The sequence below is a fragment of the Erithacus rubecula genome, assembly GCF_903797595.1.
Source record: "Erithacus rubecula genome assembly, chromosome: 25".
NCBI classification, from domain to species: domain Eukaryota; kingdom Metazoa; phylum Chordata; class Aves; order Passeriformes; family Muscicapidae; genus Erithacus; species Erithacus rubecula.
This window is the reverse complement of record NC_136677.1, coordinates 1,600,565-1,619,456: the sequence shown is the minus strand read 5'-3', so window position 1 is coordinate 1,619,456 and position 18,892 is coordinate 1,600,565. Positions and strand designations below refer to the sequence as shown.

At 51.3% G+C, this 18,892-nt stretch overlaps 2 protein-coding genes across 3 annotated transcripts in view; both read left to right on the top strand.

The window, feature by feature from the left end:
- Positions 1-352: 352 nt before the first annotated feature.
- On the top strand, positions 353-4,449 carry LOC306812325 (uncharacterized protein C11orf52; the record flags this gene model as incomplete). The annotated part of the gene is made up of 4 exons (XM_079326826.1): positions 353-528; positions 3,222-3,262; positions 3,942-3,988; positions 4,213-4,449. Exons 1-4 carry the CDS (start codon positions 506-508, stop codon positions 4,447-4,449), a joined length of 348 nt encoding a protein of 115 aa, XP_079182952.1. The 5' UTR covers positions 353-505.
- Positions 4,450-6,207: 1,758 nt separating this feature from the next.
- DIXDC1 (DIX domain containing 1) overlaps positions 6,208-18,892 on the top strand; it is a 29,589-nt gene continuing 16,904 nt past the window's right edge. Inside the window, exons 1-3 of one of the 2 annotated variants that reach the window (XM_079326830.1) lie at positions 6,208-6,345; positions 17,357-17,486; positions 18,094-18,219. In XM_079326830.1, the coding sequence (XP_079182956.1) occupies positions 6,223-6,345; positions 17,357-17,486; positions 18,094-18,219 (379 nt within the window). In that variant the 5' untranslated portion in view covers positions 6,208-6,222. Of the gene's footprint in view, positions 6,346-8,538; positions 8,782-17,356; positions 17,487-18,093; positions 18,220-18,892 lie in introns of those variants that run through there. The other variant, XM_079326829.1, reaches the window with a different exon arrangement.

The following is an 18,892-nucleotide window of genomic DNA, read 5'->3' as shown; positions in this document are numbered from 1 at the left end:
AGGAGGGATTCTGCCAAAAGGAGAATCCCCAGGGTGGGAGCTGGTCCTGCTGCCCATCCTCTCAACTCCAGGAAAAACCATGTGGCCATTCCCTGGGAATGAGGGGTGAGGGATAAGGGAATGAGGAATGAGGGATGAAGGAATGAGAGATGAAGGATGAGGGAATGAGAGTTAAGGGAATGAGGGATGAAGGAATGAGGGATGAGGAATGAGGGATAAGGGAATGAGGGATGAGGAATGAGGGATGAAGGAATGAGGGAATGAGAGTTAAGGGAATGAGGGGTGAAGCAATGAGGGATAATGGATGAGGGAATGAGGGAAAGGGAATGAGGGATGACTCTGGGGACACAGCCACCCCTCGGGAGCAGGACACAGCTCCGGTAGATGGCACACGGGGCCAGCGCTCCGAAACCCGACACTGCCAGACACTCCCTGCAGAGCCAGGAACCAGGAAATACAGCTCGGGCAGTGCAGAACCGCCAGGGCTCGGCGGGGGAAGCAGGACATGGGCAACCTGTGCAGCCCTTGGTGAGTGCTGGTGGTCCCGGGCACCGCGCGCGGCTCGCGGTGGTTTTGGGGAGCTTTGTGCCCTTTGCTGCCGGGCTGGCCAAGGCTCTGAGCGCTGCACCTGGCCGGGGAGGGACAGGTGAGCACGGGGGAAGGGCTGGGAAGGTGTTTTGGGACAGGACAGCGCGGGGACAAGGGGGTTTTTTGGTGACATCTCAGCCCGGCAGTTTGGGGTGCTGCAGCCAAGCTGGGGAGGAGCTGGTGGAAATCGCTGTCACCGTGTCAGGACAGGTGGACACCATAAAAGTGTCCCTTTGACACTTTAAAGTGTCCCCTTGTCCCTGTTCAGCCACCCCACCCTGCCCTCAGCCGTTCCAGCCCCGCTCCCCGCCCGCGCCTGTCTGGGTTTATTTATGCTCGGGGAACCCTGGCCACGTTTTTGAGATGCTGTGGCTCTTTTCTCCCCGGGAGGGACGGGGACACTTTAATCCCTCCTGGCCCCTGCTGTGCCCTGCCCCTCCTGCTCGCCGAGAAAGGGCATCACTTGCTGCCAAGAAGGAATATTTTCAGTTCTGGGCGTGCTGCGAGGGGAAGAGCCGTGAATATCCGATGGAACTCTGAGAACTTTCTCTCTCCGACTCTTCGTTTGTTGAAAGTACGAGAAATTCATCCAGTTTTAATAATTCCAGGAGGCACAGCATCACCTAGTGGAGGAAGGCTCGGGAGATGTGGATACCGAGGTTCTTCCTCTGAGCCTTGAGGATTTAGGAGGATAGGAGTTGAAGGTGGGAGGTGGAAAGCTGGTCACGCACCAAAACTTCCATTTTTAATTAAATGAGGCACCCAGGGCATCAGCAGGCAAAGGCTCGATCAGGGGCTGCCTGGGGCACGGTCTGAGGTCTTTAAAGAAAAGCTGTCACAGCACATTTATTCTGTCTGGGAAGTTATTGATGAAGGAATTGTGCCCTCGGGTCTGGACACGTCCAAGCTCTCACCATCCAAGTGGCACAAAAACGTGCAGAGACAGGAAAAGCTGCCCAAATGCAGCCCCCAGGATTGTGCAGGGCAGGAATCAGGATGCCCTGGCACGGGAGAGGGAGCAGCAGGGTGGGAGCGGGGCCATGGTGCTGCCCTGCATTCTCAGCCCGGCAGCTCCAGCACGTCTGAGCCGGTTCGGAGAGCAGGGAGAGGTTTCCCTGCTCCCATTTCCCGTGTCACACGTGTCCCCATTCCCGGGGAGATGCCTGGCTGCGATTATCCCGCAGACAGGAATAGCTGCAGCCCACACAGTGCCTGCAGTGTTCCCTCCACAAAGGGAGGCAGCCTGGAATGCCGCACACAGGGGAGGGAGGGACCCTGCTGCCTCTGCCTCACAGGGCGATGCTTTGGTGAAATCCTCCGTGTCTGAGGGCTGGGAGGAAGGGAAATGCCTCCCAAGGTGCTGCTTCGGTGAAATCCAAATTCCGAGTGATGGGAGGAAGGGAAATGCTGCCACACAAACCTGGGAGGGAGCACACGCTGCAGGCAAGGGAGGAGGGGGCACTGGGAGCCCCACAAAGAGGGGCTGCTGTGTGTTAAACCCCAAATTCCTGGGGAGAACCTGCAGATTTGGCCTGTGAAGGGCTGGAGGTGCCCCTGTGCCTTGACCAGCCTGCCTTGCCCAGAGCTGCCCAGTCCTGGTTAATCATTGCTGGCCATTCTGGAGCTCTCTGCCTGCATTCCCAGAGTTTTTCTTTTCCCACTGGAGTGCCAGGGCTGCACAGCCCGTGCTGTCCCCTGGCCCTGCAGAGCTGGCACAGGCACAGCCCAGCCCGGGGCACTGCTCTGCTCCCTGCTGCATGGCAGGGCTGGCAAACACTCGCCCTGGGGGACACTCAGCACTCCCTGGAGCCCCATCCAGGCACTGCCTGCCCACCCTGAGCGCCTGAGCAGAGACACAGCCCCCGGCAGCCCCTCAGCTGCCCTCTCTGTCTGTGTGTGCAGGAGGGGCCACGCAAGGGCTGCCACCTGCTCCCAGCCCTCCGAGCGTGACATTTCCTCCTTCCATCTGTCCCTGCAGGGGACACGAGTCCCCTCTGCCAGTGGCAGCCTGCAGGAGCTCAGCTCCAGGCTCTGTTGTTGCAGCTGGGGTGAATTTGGCTCCTGTCCTCTCTTGGAACAGATCTGTGCTTGGTCTGTCTCTCTGCTCACACAGGTACAGATGAGAGGAGGGTTTGGCTTGGCTCGTAGGGAGAGCAAAGCTTGTTTGGTTTGGTTCTGTTCTAAGTGGAAAACTGAGAACAGGAAAAGTGTCTGAACACTCAGACAGCTGCTCCCTGGGCAAGGGGGGCAATGGGGAGTGGGGCTGGCAGAGAGCTGACCCCAAAAGGAGGGCATTGTGGCAGCTGGGAACGTGCCCTGCACCCTGTACCTCGGACTGAGCTGTGGAAATGGAGCTGCAAAGCTCCAGGGAGAGGAATTCCCATTCCTTGGGATGCTGCTGGGGCAGGAGGGAGGGCAGGGAGAGCTGGGGGGGGGGGCTGGGGGGTGCGGTGGGTTTGTCCCAGAAGGAGGAAACACATCCACACACATCCCCTGGGACATTTCCACTGCAAGAGTCACTCGGGCTCCTCCTGAGACTCTCCCCATTCCAGGTACTCCAGGTGCGCTCTGGGCTGGTTTTGGGAGGGAAGAGGTTTGGGATTTTCAGGGCTGATGTGTCTCTCTGATTTCAGGAAGTGTCCTTCGCCTTTCAAAAGAAAGAAAGAAAAGCAAGGTGAGGATCTGTGACAATGCATTGGAGGCGGAGGGACAGAGCCCCCGGGGAGGGGACATCAGTGCCACACCCCGCCCACGCTCCTTTTGCACTTCACCTTCCTCAGGAGAAGTTTCAGGCAGCGTTTCCTGAAATGTTAAAGCAAGGGGGGTGATGTGCCACGGAATTTGGGAAGGGGGAGGGAAGAGACTACAGCAGTGCCTTTAAAATAACCGAGTCCCACCTCAAAACACAGCCAAGTGCTCTCCAGCAGAGCAGGAGCTGCAAACATCTGCCTGACAGCACTCCCCAGAATAAACTGCATTCCTCAAGCTGTGTCCTGTGGCCTTTGGACCGTGCTGGGCAAAACATGTTTGCCAGGCAGCAGAGGAAATAACAAAGTTAAAAGTGGATCTGACTCCTCCGAGGGCCTGACAAGAAGCTCTCTGTGCTGTGTCTGTGGCTTCTGCCAAGAACTCTGTGGTCCACAGCCTGCTGGCATCCTGGAAAACCTTATTTTCCCCAAAGAAACAAGCCCAGGCTTTCTTCTTGCAGGCATCAGGGCAGCACTGGGGCTGAGGGATGGGGTGGGAATCTGGTTTGTGCCCAGTGGGGACAGCCCATGGGCCAACAGCATCACTGCATCCCAAGGTGCAATAATAAACTGTTTTAATCTGATCTCCTGGTGTTTGCTTTGCAGGAGCTAATGTGAGACATGAGACCCAACAGCAGCAGCCTGGCAGGAAGGTAAATAACTTCCCAGAGGGCTTTTCCTAAGTGTGTGTTGAGAAGAGAGCTGCCCTAAGCTGGGAGGACACAGGGCAGAACTCAGAGCCACCAACCTGTGCCTCTCTGAAGTGTCCATGGCTTTTCCCACATTTTTTTCCCCTGGAGTGCAGCGAGGTGTCAGAGGGTGGGTGCTGCTGGGGTCTGACAGCAGCACGGGGAGCTGAGCTCTCTTTCCCCTGAAGGTCCCCAGGTATGAAGATGTCCCCGATGTCCCCGTGTACGCCACGGTGAGCCAGCCCCGGGCCGTGCAGCAGGAGGAGAGCATCCACTACGCCGACATCCAGCTGCTCTGCGGGGCGGGGGGGCGCTCGGCAGCCGAGCTGAGGAGCCGGCAGCTGCAGAACGCCACCGAGTACGCCACGCTCAACTTCCCCAGCGCCAGGCTCAAGTACGACAGCAAAAACGGGACCCTGGTCTGACACTGCTGGGCTCAAACTCCTCCTGCGGCAGGAAAAGGAGCCCGCGGCAAGGGGAGATCACGGACACCTCAGATTCTCACTGAGGAGATTCCCAGCTGATTCTGCTGCCAAAATTCGCCTGCTCCCCTCGGGAGAGCTGCCCTGGAGCTGGCAGCTCGTCACCTGCCAGCCCTGATGGGCTGGGGAAGACTCAGGGCTGCAGCGAGAAAACCCAGGCACAGCTCCAGCCCCAGCGGCTTTGGGAATCCAGGAATTCGGGACTAAAGGGAGGTTTTGGACAGAGTGACCTTCAGCAGGACCTGCTGCACTGTCTCCTTCCAACAGCTGCCCCTGTGTGCATTCCCTTCTCCAAAATCAGTGTTCCAGAGCCATGCTCAGCACCTGGCAGCCAGAGATGCAGAATTAGGAGGGGTACAGACCTGATGGGCTGTTCAGAGGTGCATCCTCACTCCTCCATGCAAACAAATGAGCAGTGAGCTCCTGGCTCTGACTGGAAATGAAACAAGGGAAAATTGTCAATTTAACTGCAAATATATTTAGGGCAGTTTTTAGAGTCCAGCAGCTGCCTGAGATACTGGGAGTGAATCCTGGGCAGCTTTGGAAGGACTTTGGACTTTGCCTCCACTTTTCCTCCTTTTATGCTGTCACTCTGGTTATAAACCCCAGTGACACAGAGCACACACCACGTGGGGTTATCACCTCCACCTCTGAGAACGTGTTTATGGGTTCGAAATGGTGTCAATAATTCAGTGTAGCAACGGTCCAGATGGTTCCTGCCACTGGGCAGCACTGGCAGGGCACCAGGGCTCCAGCTCCAGGCACTGAACCAGCGTGGACAAATGGCACCTTCCCTAAACACACACAATCTGCATTTTATAACTCAGCTGGGTGTGGAAAGCATGAAAAAGTTCCTGCTGGTGGTGGAAAATGAAGCTGCTCCGGGCTGTGTTTGCCAAGGTGGAAGTGTTTGAGGACCAATCTCGCAGTTTTTCTCGGTGTTTTAATGTGAGTCCGAGCCCCTGGAATGGTTCTTTGTCTCTCATTCCCTGCCACAGCACCCTCGGGGCTGTTCCTGAAGTACAGCTCATCCTACAGACAATTCCAGGCTCCCATTCCGGGATTTTATCCGTGGGGAATCGTGGAAGCCACGTGCTCTGCAATAGAGATTTTCCGGAAGGACTCGGTTTTGCACTGAATATTAAAATCTCCTGTATTCCCGCGGCTGCCATGTGTGCCAAACGAGTGTTGCTGTATCATTAAAGATGCAAGATTCAGTTTTAAGTGATAAATCCGCGTTTTGGGCGAGGCTGGGGGGACACACGGGGTCCCACTCCCGGGGCGGCGATGCGGGGATGGGAAAAGGCTTCCCCGAGCTGCCCGACCTCGATCCCGATCCCGATCCCGACCCCGCTCCCGTTCCCGATCCCGGTCCCGATCCCGGCCCCCCGCTCCCGGGGCGGAGCCAGCTCCATCCCGCCCCATCCCGCCCCCGTTCCCGTGGCAGCCGGGGACGCGCACCGGGAGCAGGTAGGGCCGGGGTGCGGGTCCTGGTACCCATCGCATCCCATTATCCCATTATCCCACTGTCCCACTACATGCCATCCCATTATCCCACTGCATCCCACCGTGTCCCATCATACCCCACCGCATCCCGCTGCATCCCATTATCCTATCATCCCATCCCATCCCGTTATCCCATCCCATTATCCCATTATCCCACCCCATTTCCAGAGCCCCTGGCGCACACAGCCCCTCCCAGGGCTCAGCTCCTTGATGATTTGTTTCCCCCCAGGCTCAGGGGTGTCGGGACCTCCCCTTGGCGCTGAGGTGACATCCAGCATGGGGACCCTGAGGGACACGGTGCCCTGTCACCCCCCACAGCCTCCTGCATCCTCTGTGAGTTCCCAGCCGCCTCTTCCGCGTCCCTTCTGTCCCTTTTGGGTGTTTCATGAGGAGTTTGGGGTGGGTGACACACGTGCAGCAGCGGCTTCAAGCAGCATTTTGGGTTATGCTGCAGCCACGGCCCCACAAGCCCCACAGGGGAATTCCTGAACCCTCCTCTTTTGGTTTTATCCCCCAACCCCAAATGTAGTGACCGAAAGCGTGCAAGGACGAGGGCGGGGACCATGCTGGAAGTGGCCAGGAGATGGCAATGCCACCAACAGAACTGCCACCACCCCGGGCTGGGCTGGGAGGTCACTCACCCCGGGAGCGGCTGCTGGGGACACCCCCAGCGGGTCTGGAATGATTCCTTTGGGAAAATTCAGGGAGAATTCTGCAGCATCGTGCCTGTCAGTGAGGGGCTTCTTGCAGAAGTAGCATTGAAAGGCACCTATGGTGTAAAACCAACAGGAAAACAACTCCTGCCACAAGCAGCTGGGAATCTCCTAGAGAAACACAAAGGGAGAAGCGGAATTTAATTTGTGAAAGTTATTTTTAGCCCACACACCCACCCCAGACCCATCTGTGTCCCCACAATGGGCAGAAGAATGGCTCAGCATGTCCAACCTGGTTTCTATGCCCTGGCATTGAGGCAGAGATGAGAAACCTCCTGCAGAAGCAAATCTTTGATGAGAAAATCTCTGAGCAGGACTGTACCTGAACCTGGCAGGGAAGAGGAGAACATTTGGAACATTTGGAGCGTTTTTGCCTTTGCTGAGCTGGTGCTGGGACAGGAGGGGGCTCTGAAAGAGGGAGAGGAGATGAAAGGCAGCCCCTGGATCCCAGACTTCAGCCACAGCTCTTCTTGGTTGACCCAAAAATCTCAGCATCCTTCCCTGTTATATTCCAAATCCTCCATGAATGTGTTTGCCATTTAAAAATCAGATGGTAAATATATAGAATATAATAAATATAAATATATGTAATAAATTATTAGTCAAGAAGAGCATTTTAAAGTCCACAGTTGAAGCTCAGAGTGTGCTTTGTTGGTTTTTCTTTCAAAATTAGGTCACTTTTTGTCTCATGGGGGAACCACTTCGCTTCCCCACACAATTTTATTGGAATTGCACAGGCATAAGCTGCTCAATTACATTAAAAATGGGGTTAAATATTCATTTAATGGCATTTGGACGCTCAAAAGTAAACGGGATCAAGGCTCCAACCCCCCAGAGCAGCTCCAGCTTACAAGGCTTTGTGCAAAGCCTGGCTGTAATCTGTTGTTTTGCTTAACAGATGTGGTATTAGAATCGATGAAAACATTAAAATATCCACTCCCACGGAATTATGAAAAGCAGGGAGAGCAAACATGAATAATTTAAAACTGGAGGCGAGGGAACCACCTCCTTTTGGGTTGGTTACAGAGGGAAGAGACCTGTTGCTTCTCTTTCTGTATTTTAGCTGTGACAGGCTAAAATAGTGAAATTGATTTTTCCTCAGGATGCTTCAACACTCAGGCAGGGAAAAAAAAATGTTTATTTTTAAATGAGTCCCACACTTAAAAATGCTCGGCAAGATATTTTGGGCCCTGGGGGCACCGGGGAGAGTACTGCCCTGTCTGGAGGGGCTTTCACCCATCCCGGTTTCATTTTCCTTTTTTTCTTCCCCCCTGGGCACTTCCTGTAAGGCGACACCAACTTCGAGAGGCAGCCCGGAGATACTCGATACTTATTTCTGTGTTGGGGGCACTAATTGATGTAGAGAACTTATTGTTGTAGAGAACCAGGGGGGGTTGTGTTTAATTGTTCCAACGGTTTTTTTTTTTTTTTTTTCTCGGGTTTGTTTTGTTGGTGTTTTTTGTTGTTTGGTTGGTTTTTTCATTGAAAAATGCGATGTTCACACACTCTCGAACCTTTCCGGCTGTCGTGGCTTGGCTTGCAGCTTCCTGTGGCTCAAGGCATCACCTCCCTCCCTTCCTCCCTTCCTCCTCCTCCTCCTCTCCACCCCCACACCAAGCAGCGCTCCCTGTGTATGGCGGGTTTGAAAAATCTCATTTACGCGTTTCTGGACGCGATTTTTTTTTTTTTAATGCTTTTTTTTTTTTTTTTTTCTGGCTGGAAATGGGTTTCAGATGTTTTCCCCGCGCCTGCATCTCGTAAAAGCCGCGGCGTCGCCGCGACAACCGAGTGACATCTCCGCTCTCTCCTCCCCCCGAGCACGCCCAAAGCTCCGGCTCCGGCTCAACTCTGCCCGGGCTGCACAGATGGGACCATGAGCGCCCTTCCCCATGAGCTGCCGGCCTTTGTGCTCGGGAGGAAGAGGAGGGAGAAGCGCTCCGAGGCGCCGGGAGCGCAGCCCCGCATCCCCTGAGCCCTTCGCCGCTCTGCCGGGAGGATGCTCGCCTGCCTGGCCAGGGGGAACCTGCTCGATATTCTCCAGGAGGGTTTCACCGAGGTAAAGCCGCGTCCCCCGGAGGAAGGCAGGATGGTTTCGTGAGGAATTGTTGCGTTCTGGGTGCTCGGAGGGGCGGAGAAGGGGGGAGAGCAGCGCGGTTCAATCCGCAGATCGGTGAGGAGTTTGTGGCTGGTTCTGCAGCGGGGTTTGTGCAGCTCTGGGGGGGGGGTTTGTGCCCCTCTCGCTGCTTTGCTGCTGTCCCGGTAAATATTATCAACTGCTGGAGTAGTTTATTGTGTAAAATCCGCTCCTCTCCTGAGGGATGTGCGGTGTCTGTCTGTCTGGGGCGTGTAAATCTGTTTTGTGGACTCACATTTCTTGGGAGAAGTGACAAAGAACTGGTTTGGGTTTTTTCTTCCCCCTCCCCCCTTCCTCCCCCCCCCCCCCCCACATTTTTTTTTTCTGTAAATTGAATCCCCAGGGGACTGAAATTCAACTTGGCCGGGAAAATGTAATTTTCAAAGTGTTCTTTATCTGCCCATTCTGCTGGGAGAGTAATGAATCGGAAAATGAGGACACGCACCAAGAAACTCCAGAGATGGGAATCCCGCGGCTGTGTGGGGGGTGCAGTGGGACTCCCCTCTTTATGGGCACAGAAAATGAGGGGTTTTGGATATTTATGGACTCAGTAATGCCCGGGCAGCCCATGCTGGAGCACGATCTGCTGTGTGTAAGCTGAAAAGGAAGAAATATCGTGGGGGGTTAGCTGGAACCACAGAGTGGCTGCGAGTTCATTTCTCACTCGGTCGCAGAGATATTCTTTCGTTTTTTTTTTTTTTATTTTATTTTTAATTCTTTCTTAGAGCGCAGAACTGAATCCTGTTCAGTGTTTGGTGATTGCTCAGCCGTGCAGCGCTTAGGTGCTGTGCCCCCACCACCCCGTTATCCACAGAAAATGAACTTTTCCCCAGCGGGAAAACAAACTGGGGGTGAAACCTGAGCCTGCCCAAGCCCCAGAGCGGCCCCAGGTCTCTCCTTGGATTGCTGAGCAGAGCTGGAACCGCTCCATCCCCTCCTCCTCACAGTGTCAGGCTCGATTTTAGCCAGCCAAGGTCTGGCTTTAGGTCGAGCTCATACTTCCTGTGCTCGGGGGCAGCACATCCTCCTCAGGCACAAACTGTAATTTATTTATTAATAAAGGAATTGATAATGGGGGCAAGCCCCAGTGATGCTCGGTGCCTCAGCCCGGCTGGTTTTACCCACGGGCAGCTCAGCTGTGGGAGAAACTTCCCTGTCCCAGCAGAAAAACAGATTAACGGGATCTCTGCCTCCTCACACACTGCAACAAAAGTAAAACTAAAATCGCTTTAGCGAGGGGAGGATTTGCCAAGGACGTGCATGACAGCCCTGGAAACGCACTGGAAATGAGAGAGGAGCCCTGGAAACGCACTGGAAATGAGAGAGGAGCCATCCCATTCCATCCCATTGCATTCCATTTCATTCCATTCCATTCCATTCCATTCCATTCCATTCCATTCCATTCCATTCCATTCCATTCCATTCCATTCCATTCCATTCCATTCCATTCCATCCCATCCCATCCCATCCCATCCCATCCCTTCCCATCCCATCCCTGCTGCTGTAATGGCCAGCTCTGGCTCCTGTTTGCCTATTTAGGAGTTTATTCACACAAAAATTGATGTGGAAGCGTGTCCCGATCCCGACATGGGACCCCTCTGACAGCGCAGGGTGGTGACCAACCCCACCTCAGCCAAGAGGACACGGTGACGTTTCTTTTGTTCCCTTTGCTCCTTTTCCCTCTCTGTCCATCCCTCCTGACCGAGGGCCACCTCAGCAGCCCAATTATCCCCTAATTAGTGCTGGAGCAGGCAGCGTCATTGTCCTCCCCGTTCTGCACAGACCGGCGCTTTCTCAGGAATCCCATCCTGCTGCAGGCGCCCCTAAACTCCTCAATTCTCACTTCAGGCCGGTTTATTTCCCTTTTTTCCCTTCCCTTCCAGAGCCACAGCCCTGGTGGCCGCTGTCACCTGCAGACATCCAAAGGCAGGATGGTTTTGTTTGATGTTGAGACGCAGCAAAGTCCCCCCGCGGGCATTAAAATCCCTCATTAATGGCCTTGAAGGTGTTTCCCTGCTGTTTGTGGGGACTCCTCCTGCTCCCAGCAGATAAATAATTCAGTCCCGCGGTTGGATGGTGCCCTGGGGGTGCGTGGCTGGAAAAGCAGAGTTTATCATGAAAGGGAAGCACAGAGAGGGGTCTCATCTGTGCTCTGTCCATGTGGCCTCAGCCTGCTCCCCCTCCCCCGGGAAATGCAGTTTATTTCTGTGCTGACACTTCTGTGCCTTGAAAAGAGATGGGGCACAGAGAAAAGTGTCAGAAATGTTATTTTAACAATAACACACCTTCTCTTTTTCGAGCTGGAGGATCATTTCCTCCGGCAAACTTAATTATGTGGCTGCTTGTGTGCAGTGAGTCATTTAAAATAACCATTTTCTTTCCACCCCCCCCCCTCCCCGAGATTGTGTTGAACAAACAATTCATTCCAGAGAGGACAGGGGGACTTCAAGGGCCTGTTCAGAGGTGGTTGGGAAAGCAGAGCCTCCCACCAAAGTGCAGTGCAGGGTTTCCTGCAAGAGAGGGGAATTTTCTCCGCATTTCTGAGGTGGGAACTGCTCCATCTCTGTTCACCTCGTGTTCCGTGGGATATTTTTATTTTAATCTTATTTTTATTTTATATTTTTATTAATATCCTTCACCCCTCCTTGCCCCATCCTTTGGTGGGGTTGAGGTGCCACCCTGCCTGTGAGGTGTGAGTGCTCACCCTGGGCTGCTTTTGGCTGGTTTCTGTGTTTGGGGTTATTTTCTGCCTCTGCTGCCCTCGGTCCTGCTCTGCGGCTGGCAGGTCTGTGCTGTGTGATCTCAGCACCAGGAGCTGCCACTCGCCCTCCCCGCGCTGCCAGCGCTATTTATAGGATTAATAGGATTCACCATGGAGCTGTTTTGACTCCTGGCTCCCTCATCCTGCTCAGCCCGTGAATCCCCCCGGACACCCCGAGCTCTGGCGATGCTCTTTGCTCACCCAGCTTTGTTTTGGGGTGAGGCTGGCAGCGTTTCTCACCTTCCCTTTCCTCAGGCTCCCTCCGAGCCTTTCCAGGCTGCCCTGAAATCCCCCCAAGGCTCCAGCACAGCCAGAAAACACAGCCGGGGCTCCACACCTGGATTCACACCCCGATGTGCTTTAGCTGACCATCCCTTGCTCTGTTTTCATTTTTTTACCCCCAAACCCTGGTGGTGCCCGGCCAGCAGTGGGGTTTCTCAGCAAGGGAAGGCTGAATTTCTCTATAGGATTAGGGTGGGGCAGGCAGGCTCAATCCCTGCCCGGTGGCTAAGCCAGGCTGTGCCTTGGCAGGGTGTCCCCACAGAGCATTTGCACAGCAACACTCACAGACTCCTGGTTTTCAAAACAGAATATGAAGATTATTGCAGCTGTTTTATGGGTAGAAAGAGGTCAAGGGGGTGTCACACTCCCAGCAAGTCATGGGCAGAGGGAATTTAAAATTTTGTGTCCTAAATGTGCTTTTAGGGTCGTTAGGGTGTCCCTCCCCTGTGCAAATCCCTGCTGCAGGTTTTGGAGTCCTGAGGAGCTCAGGCTCCTGTCAGAGCTGCCTGTCTATTAATAAATACTAAAAAATAAACAAATAAAGATAAAGGAAAAACTAAAATAAATAAATAAATAAATACAGAAAAGTAAAGACAATGCTATAAATAAATAAATAAATAAATAAATAAATGAAGATGAAACTATAAACAAATAAAGAAATAAAAATAAAGAAAAACTAAAAAGAAAGAAATACGTCCTGCTGGAGAGCTGGGCACTCTGGCAATCAACACCTACTTTAAATTAAGAGTTTTATGAAGGAGAACCCCTGTGGGGGCTGTTGGTCATTCTGAGGTCACAACTGGGTGGTTTTCACTGTTGGGTGCATCTCAATACATTGAAAAACCTGAATCATGTTCAAGCATCAATTTTGAGAGGGGGAAAAATAAAAAATCTTTTGCTGTCTTTGAGAGCAGAGGGAATGATTTTCTCTGCTTGGGAGTTTGTGCTTTCTGCTTCTACAAAGCAAAAAAAAAAAAAAAAAAAAAAAACAACAAGAAGAAACTGGAGGAAGGCTGGATGGAAAATTACAGTTCCCATTAATTAAGGTAATGTCAGAAAGCTTAGAAAGCATGCAGGGCCTCAAGCAGCAGGTCCTGATGCAATTAGGCTGCTGCAGAGCTTTGGTGCAGGGCTCTGGGAGGAGAACAGTGAATTCCTTTCACCCTGGCAGCAGCAGACCTGGGGCTTGGGCAGTGGCCACAACAGGGCAACAAAGAATCTGAGCAAAGAGCCCCAAAACACCATTCCAGCAGGGTGATCCCCTAAATAAAATAATAATCATGGATTCCAACTCATCAAACTGTGCAAAAAATGAAATCAGAGCAAAGAGCCCCAAAAACACCATTCCAGCAGGGTGATTCCCTAAATCAAACAATAATCATGGATTCCAACTCATCAAACTGTGCAGAAAGGGAAATCAAAGAGCCCCAAAACACCATTCCAGCAGGGTGATTCCCTAAATCAAACAATAATCATGGATTCCAACTCATCAAACTGTGCAGAAAGGGAAATCAAAGAGCCCCAAAAACATCATTCCAGCAGGGTGATTCCCTAAATAAAATAATAATCATGGATTCCAACTCATCAAACAGTGCAAAAAATAAAATCAGAGCAAAGAGCCCCAAAAACCTCATTCCAGCAGGGTGATTCCCTAAATCCAGAGATAAGGATGGATCCAAACTGAGCAAAGAAATGTAGAGCAGGAATCTGCTTCTAGAAGGAAACAGGGTCTCAGGATCTGCTAGGAGGGAGCAGGGAAGCCCTCCTTGCCAAAAAATTGGTGTTTTCCATTTGTTCAACACCAAAAAGTGCAATATTTTCATCTCAGAGAGGTAAAAAATCAACCTCATTTATCCCAAGATGTAATTTACCCGTGGAATTCTGTTGGGATGTCCTGTAGTCTCTAATTCTCATTTAAAAAAATCTTCTCCTGCCCTGCAAAGTTTTGCAGATTAAATAAAAACCACCCCACAAAGCCCTGCCTGGAGCAAGCTGGGCTCCAGCTCCCCTCAGCTGCTGCTCTTCCCCATGGCAAGGTACAGGTAAAAGGGGCTTTTTTTGGAACACAAAGCTGTGTTAATGTAAACAGGATTAAGCTGAGCTCCACCATAATCCCAAATAATGTGTGTTCTGTATAGCACACCCCACACCAGGCTGGTTTTCCTCTGAAAAATTCTGGGTTTGGAAGGATTGATGAGGAGCTGAGCAGTGTGAGCCCTGAAAATTCTGAGTTTGGGCTGAGCAGGAGCTCAATCCAAAATGTAGGGGATGCAGGAGCACTTGGGGTGTGGTGTGCTTGTTCCCAAATCAGTGTTTTTAATTTTTTTAAATTTTGTTGGCTAAAAGGAGCTGAGAGCTGTGTGAGAGGGGATGGGATCTGTGGGTTTGGGGCATTTCTGGGAGGAAATGGAGGCTCAGGATTGTTGTGCTGATTTTGGGGCTGTGCTGATATTTAGGGCTGTGATATTTAGGGTTGTGCTGATTTTGGGGCTGTGCTGATATTTGGGACTGTGCTGATTTTGGGGCTGTGCTGATTTTGGGACTGTGCTGATATTTGGGACTGTGCTGATATTTAGGACTGTGCTGATATTTGGGGCTGTGCTGATATTTGGGACTGTGCTGATATTTAGGACTGTGCTGATTTTGGGACTGTGCTGATATTTGGGACTGTGCTGATATTTGGGGCTGTGCTGATATTTTGGGGCTGTGCTGATTTGGGGCTGTGCTGATTTTGGGGCTGTGCTGATTTTGGGACTGTGCTGATATTTAGGACTGTGCTGATATTTGGGACTGTGCTGATATTTTGGGACTGTGCTGATATTTGGGGCTGTGCTGATATTTAGGGCTGTGCTGATTTTGGGGCTGTGATATTTGGGGCTGTGTTGAAGCAGCTGCCTTGGGGCTTAAAACAAATGGAATCCTGAGAGAGTAAAACAAAAAATCTTCCACTTTTTTTAGAGTCCTGAATCTGTGGATTAAGGGGAGTGAATTTGGGCACCAGGTCCTTGTGGCTGAAGGGCTGAAGGTGCAGCTCACAATGTCCTTGTTGTCCCCAGCTGATGCAGAATTGAACATTTTGGATTCTCCAGTTTCCAAAATTGCCTTTGGGTTTTCTGCTGAGCAGCTCAGGGGCTTTGTTCCTTCAGCATTTCACTGCACTTTGCCATTTTTAGGTCACTAAACTTGTATTTCTGATCCATTTCCTTGCAGTGACACTTCCCTCCCTGGATTTTTGAGTTTTGCAGCAACACAAGGCTCTTGCTGAAGTCACTCAGCCTGCCAGGTTTTTTGGGTTGAAAATTAGGAAATGTTCTTCAGTCCAACTGTCTGAATGTCTGCAGGAAAATCTTCTGTTTCATGGAAAAAACCCAAAAGCAAGCAGCCAAGTCTGTTAGTGAAGTGTAATCCTGCAGAATCACAGCACCACCAGGATGAAATGACTTTGTCCTGGTGACATCCCAATTCCATTGCCTTTTAATGCTCATTGTTTCAAATGGGATTTAGGGATGGATTTTATTTATTACTAATAATAACAGTGTCAACCTCCTGCTGCTCTTAAGATACAGAGGCTAAAACTTCACCAAAAGTTATTTATCTTTCTAGTAGCATTTTGTCTTTATTTTTATTTCTATTTATTCATATTTTTTCTTAATATTTATTTATTTATTTATTTATCATATTTGATTTTTACCTATTTATTTATTTATAGTTTTTAATATTTATTTATTTATTTATTTATTTATCTGCTTGTAGTTTTTTTTTTCTTTATTTTTTTTCTTTATTTATTTTTGGGTTTTTAAATTTTATTTATTTATTTAGTTAGTTAGATATATTTATTTATAGTTTTTCTTTACCTTTATTTGTTTGTTTATTTTTATTTTTATTTTTATTTTATTTTTTATTCATTTTATTTTATTCTATTTTTTTATTTATGGTTGTTTTATATTTATTTTCAGTTTTGCTCCTGCAGAGATGGGTCAGAGCTGCTCCTTTCCTCTCAGCCCTGTCCCCTGTGAGCTCCCACAGCTCCAGGCACCTTCCTGCCCCAGCCAGGGCTGATTAAATCTGGATTTCCTCTGTCAGGACAATGAAGAGCTGGGCTGTGACTATGATGGGCTGGAAACTCTGCCTGGCACTGCTGAGCTCAGATAGAACAGGGGCTCAGAACTGCTGCAGGGGCACAAAACCAGGAAACAGAGAAAAGGGAGCTAATCCCAGCCCTGGATCCATCTGTGCACATCATGAACACAGGGACTGCAGCCCTGCCCAAAGAATTGCAGCTTTTCCAGAGCCCTGTCCCAAGGGATTGCAGCTTTTCCTGCAGCCCTGCCCAAAGAATTGCAGCTTTTCCAGAGCCCTGTCCCAAGGGATTGCAGCTTTTCCAGAGCCCTGTCCCAAAGAATTGCAGCTTTTCCTGCAGCCCTGCCCAAAGAATTGCAGCTTTTCCAGAGCCCTGTCCCAAAGAATTGCAGCTTTTCCAGAGCTCTGTCCCAAGGGATTGCAGCTTTTCCAGAGCCCTGTCCCAAGGGATTGCAGCTTTTCCAGAGCCCTGCAGGGGTTACAGGCAGGGCCATGGAAAGGGAAAGATCACTGGGATCTGCTCTCTGCCTTTGGGTCATCTGGGTCAGATGGGTCCTCAGAGCGACCAGGAACCTGAGCTTGAATTTTCCTGGTCTCTCAGAGTGACCATGAACCTGAGTTTGGATTTTTCTGGTCTCTCAGAGTGACCAGGAACCTGACTTTGTTTCCTTGGACTCTCAGACTGACCATAAACCTGAGCTTGAATTTTCCTGGTCTCTCACATTGCCCAAAACCATGACTTTGAATTCTCCTGGTCTCTCAGTGACCAGCAGCCTGAGTTGGAATTTTCCTGGTCTCTCAGAGTGCCCATGAACCTGCCTTTGAGTTTCCCTGGTGTCTCAGACTGCCCCTGAACCCGAGCTGGAGCTGCCCTGGTGTGTCCCACACTCAGCATCCCTCCTGAGCTGCTGTCACTCCCTGTTCTGGCTCCCAGGGCCCAAGGCAGCTTCTCTGCATGCAGAAATAGAAACTGGGCCACTGCAAGTGCTGAGGCAGCTCCCAGGACGTGCAGGGGCTGTGCAACTGTTCCACATGAGTGTTCCAGAGTGTCTCTTGCAGGAAACCTCCCCTGCTTGTGCTGGAATTGTTTCGTGGGCAATAACTCAGCGTTCCCTGCTCCTGCACTGGGGGTTTTCTGCTTTCTTGGTGTGAAAACCAGCACAGAGTGAGCAAACTGTGTCCCCAGAGTGAGGGGATGCAGAAATGGCAATCTCAGTGCTCAGCTCAGCAGAGCTGCACTGTCCCCTCCCCTGGATGTCACTCGGGGATGAGACCTCTGCTGTTTCTGGGGGCAGAACCCCGTGAAGATCAGTGAGGAAAGCGAGACCACTGCTGCCCCTGCAATGCCAACACTCTGTTTGTTTTCTGTTCCAGCAACAGCTGCAGGCCTATGTGGCCTGGGTGAACTCCCAGCTGAAGAAGAAGCCAGCAGTGAGGCCAGTGCAGGACCTGAGGCAGGACCTGCGGGATGGGGTCACCCTCGCCCTGCTCATTGAGATTGTAGGTCAGTGCTGCCAGCTGGGCCTGTTTTTCCCCCTCAGCTCAGGCTCTGCCCTGGCTCTGGCATCTGCCAGGCAGATGTTGCTGGAGGGGAGGGGGCGGCTGGGGAGGAAAACAATCATAAATCAGCTCATCAGTGCAATTCTATTAAAGCCCTTATGGTTCTGAGGCAGTGACAGCAGATGGGGAAAGCTGGCAGGGGCACAGGGTTAGGGGGGTTTGGGAAGAGGGGGACAGCAATGGGGTGCAGTGAGTTCATTGTCCTTGCTGCTCCTTCCTCCTCACACTCATCCCCTGCCCTGCTGGGGACAACTCTCCAAATTCTCCCTTGTGCTTCAGTTCTTCCCCAGGTGAGCCCTTTCCATGGGGTTCAGCCCTTTGGGAAGGGGCAGCTCTAGTGTGGGTCCTTCAGGGGGTCACAAATCCTGCCAGAATCCTCCTCCAGCCCCCAAAACCTCGACACCATCCCAACACAGCCCCAAACCCAGTAATTCCTGCTGCTGGGCTCCTGTTAAATAGGACAAGAAGCCCCATGCAGCACCCAGAGATGAGATCAGAGCAATCCCAGTGGTTCTGTTCTCCTCTGACAAAGATTTTTTTGCTTCCTTCAGCTGGTGAGAAGCTGAGTGGCATCGAGGTCAACCCCTGCAGCCAGCAGGAGATGAGGGAAAATGTGGAGAAAGTCCTACAGTTTGTGGCATCGAAAAAGATCCGCATGCACCAGACATCAGCTAAAGGTACAGGCCCTGGGGGTGAATTCAGCTCTTGAAATCCTGTTTCTGGCTTTATTTTCTCTCAAACGGGTAATTTATGAGTAAATTCATGTGTCACTTTTTGGGGGATTTTTTCCCCCCTCTGGTTTAGTGAAGGTTTTGGGTTGAAAGATGGACAATGCAGGGAAAAAAAAAAAAAAACGAAACTTTTATCCTGCTGCTGAGCACTGAAAAGCCCAGGTAGTGCTGTAATGAGGAATACAGACTTGGAATCTTTCACCAAAAGGACACAGAGTGAAAGGAGACATGGAAAAAATATTTGTGTCTCACTGGAAGCCATGGGCTGGAAACAGAGAGGAGACACAAGGCACAATCACATGCCTGTGGCGTGGTTTAGCCAGGACTGAGCAGCTCTGACTAAACTGTTTTGGGAAATGTTGGTCTGGAAGAGTGGCTGATCTTTGCCATGGCGTGCTGGAAAATGCTCCTGTGATACCACCGAGAGCGATTAATTAACATTTGCAGGGCACTGCAAACAATTTATGGCACGGGATGCCACCAGCGGGGAAACGCATTTTGTGTTTTAAAAGAGGGCAATCTCTGCCAATAAAGCGGTCAGTCCCGAGCGAGAAATCAGTAATTACACGTTGGGTAATGAACTGCTGGGCTCTGACCCGGGTGCGGAGGTGCCATTCTG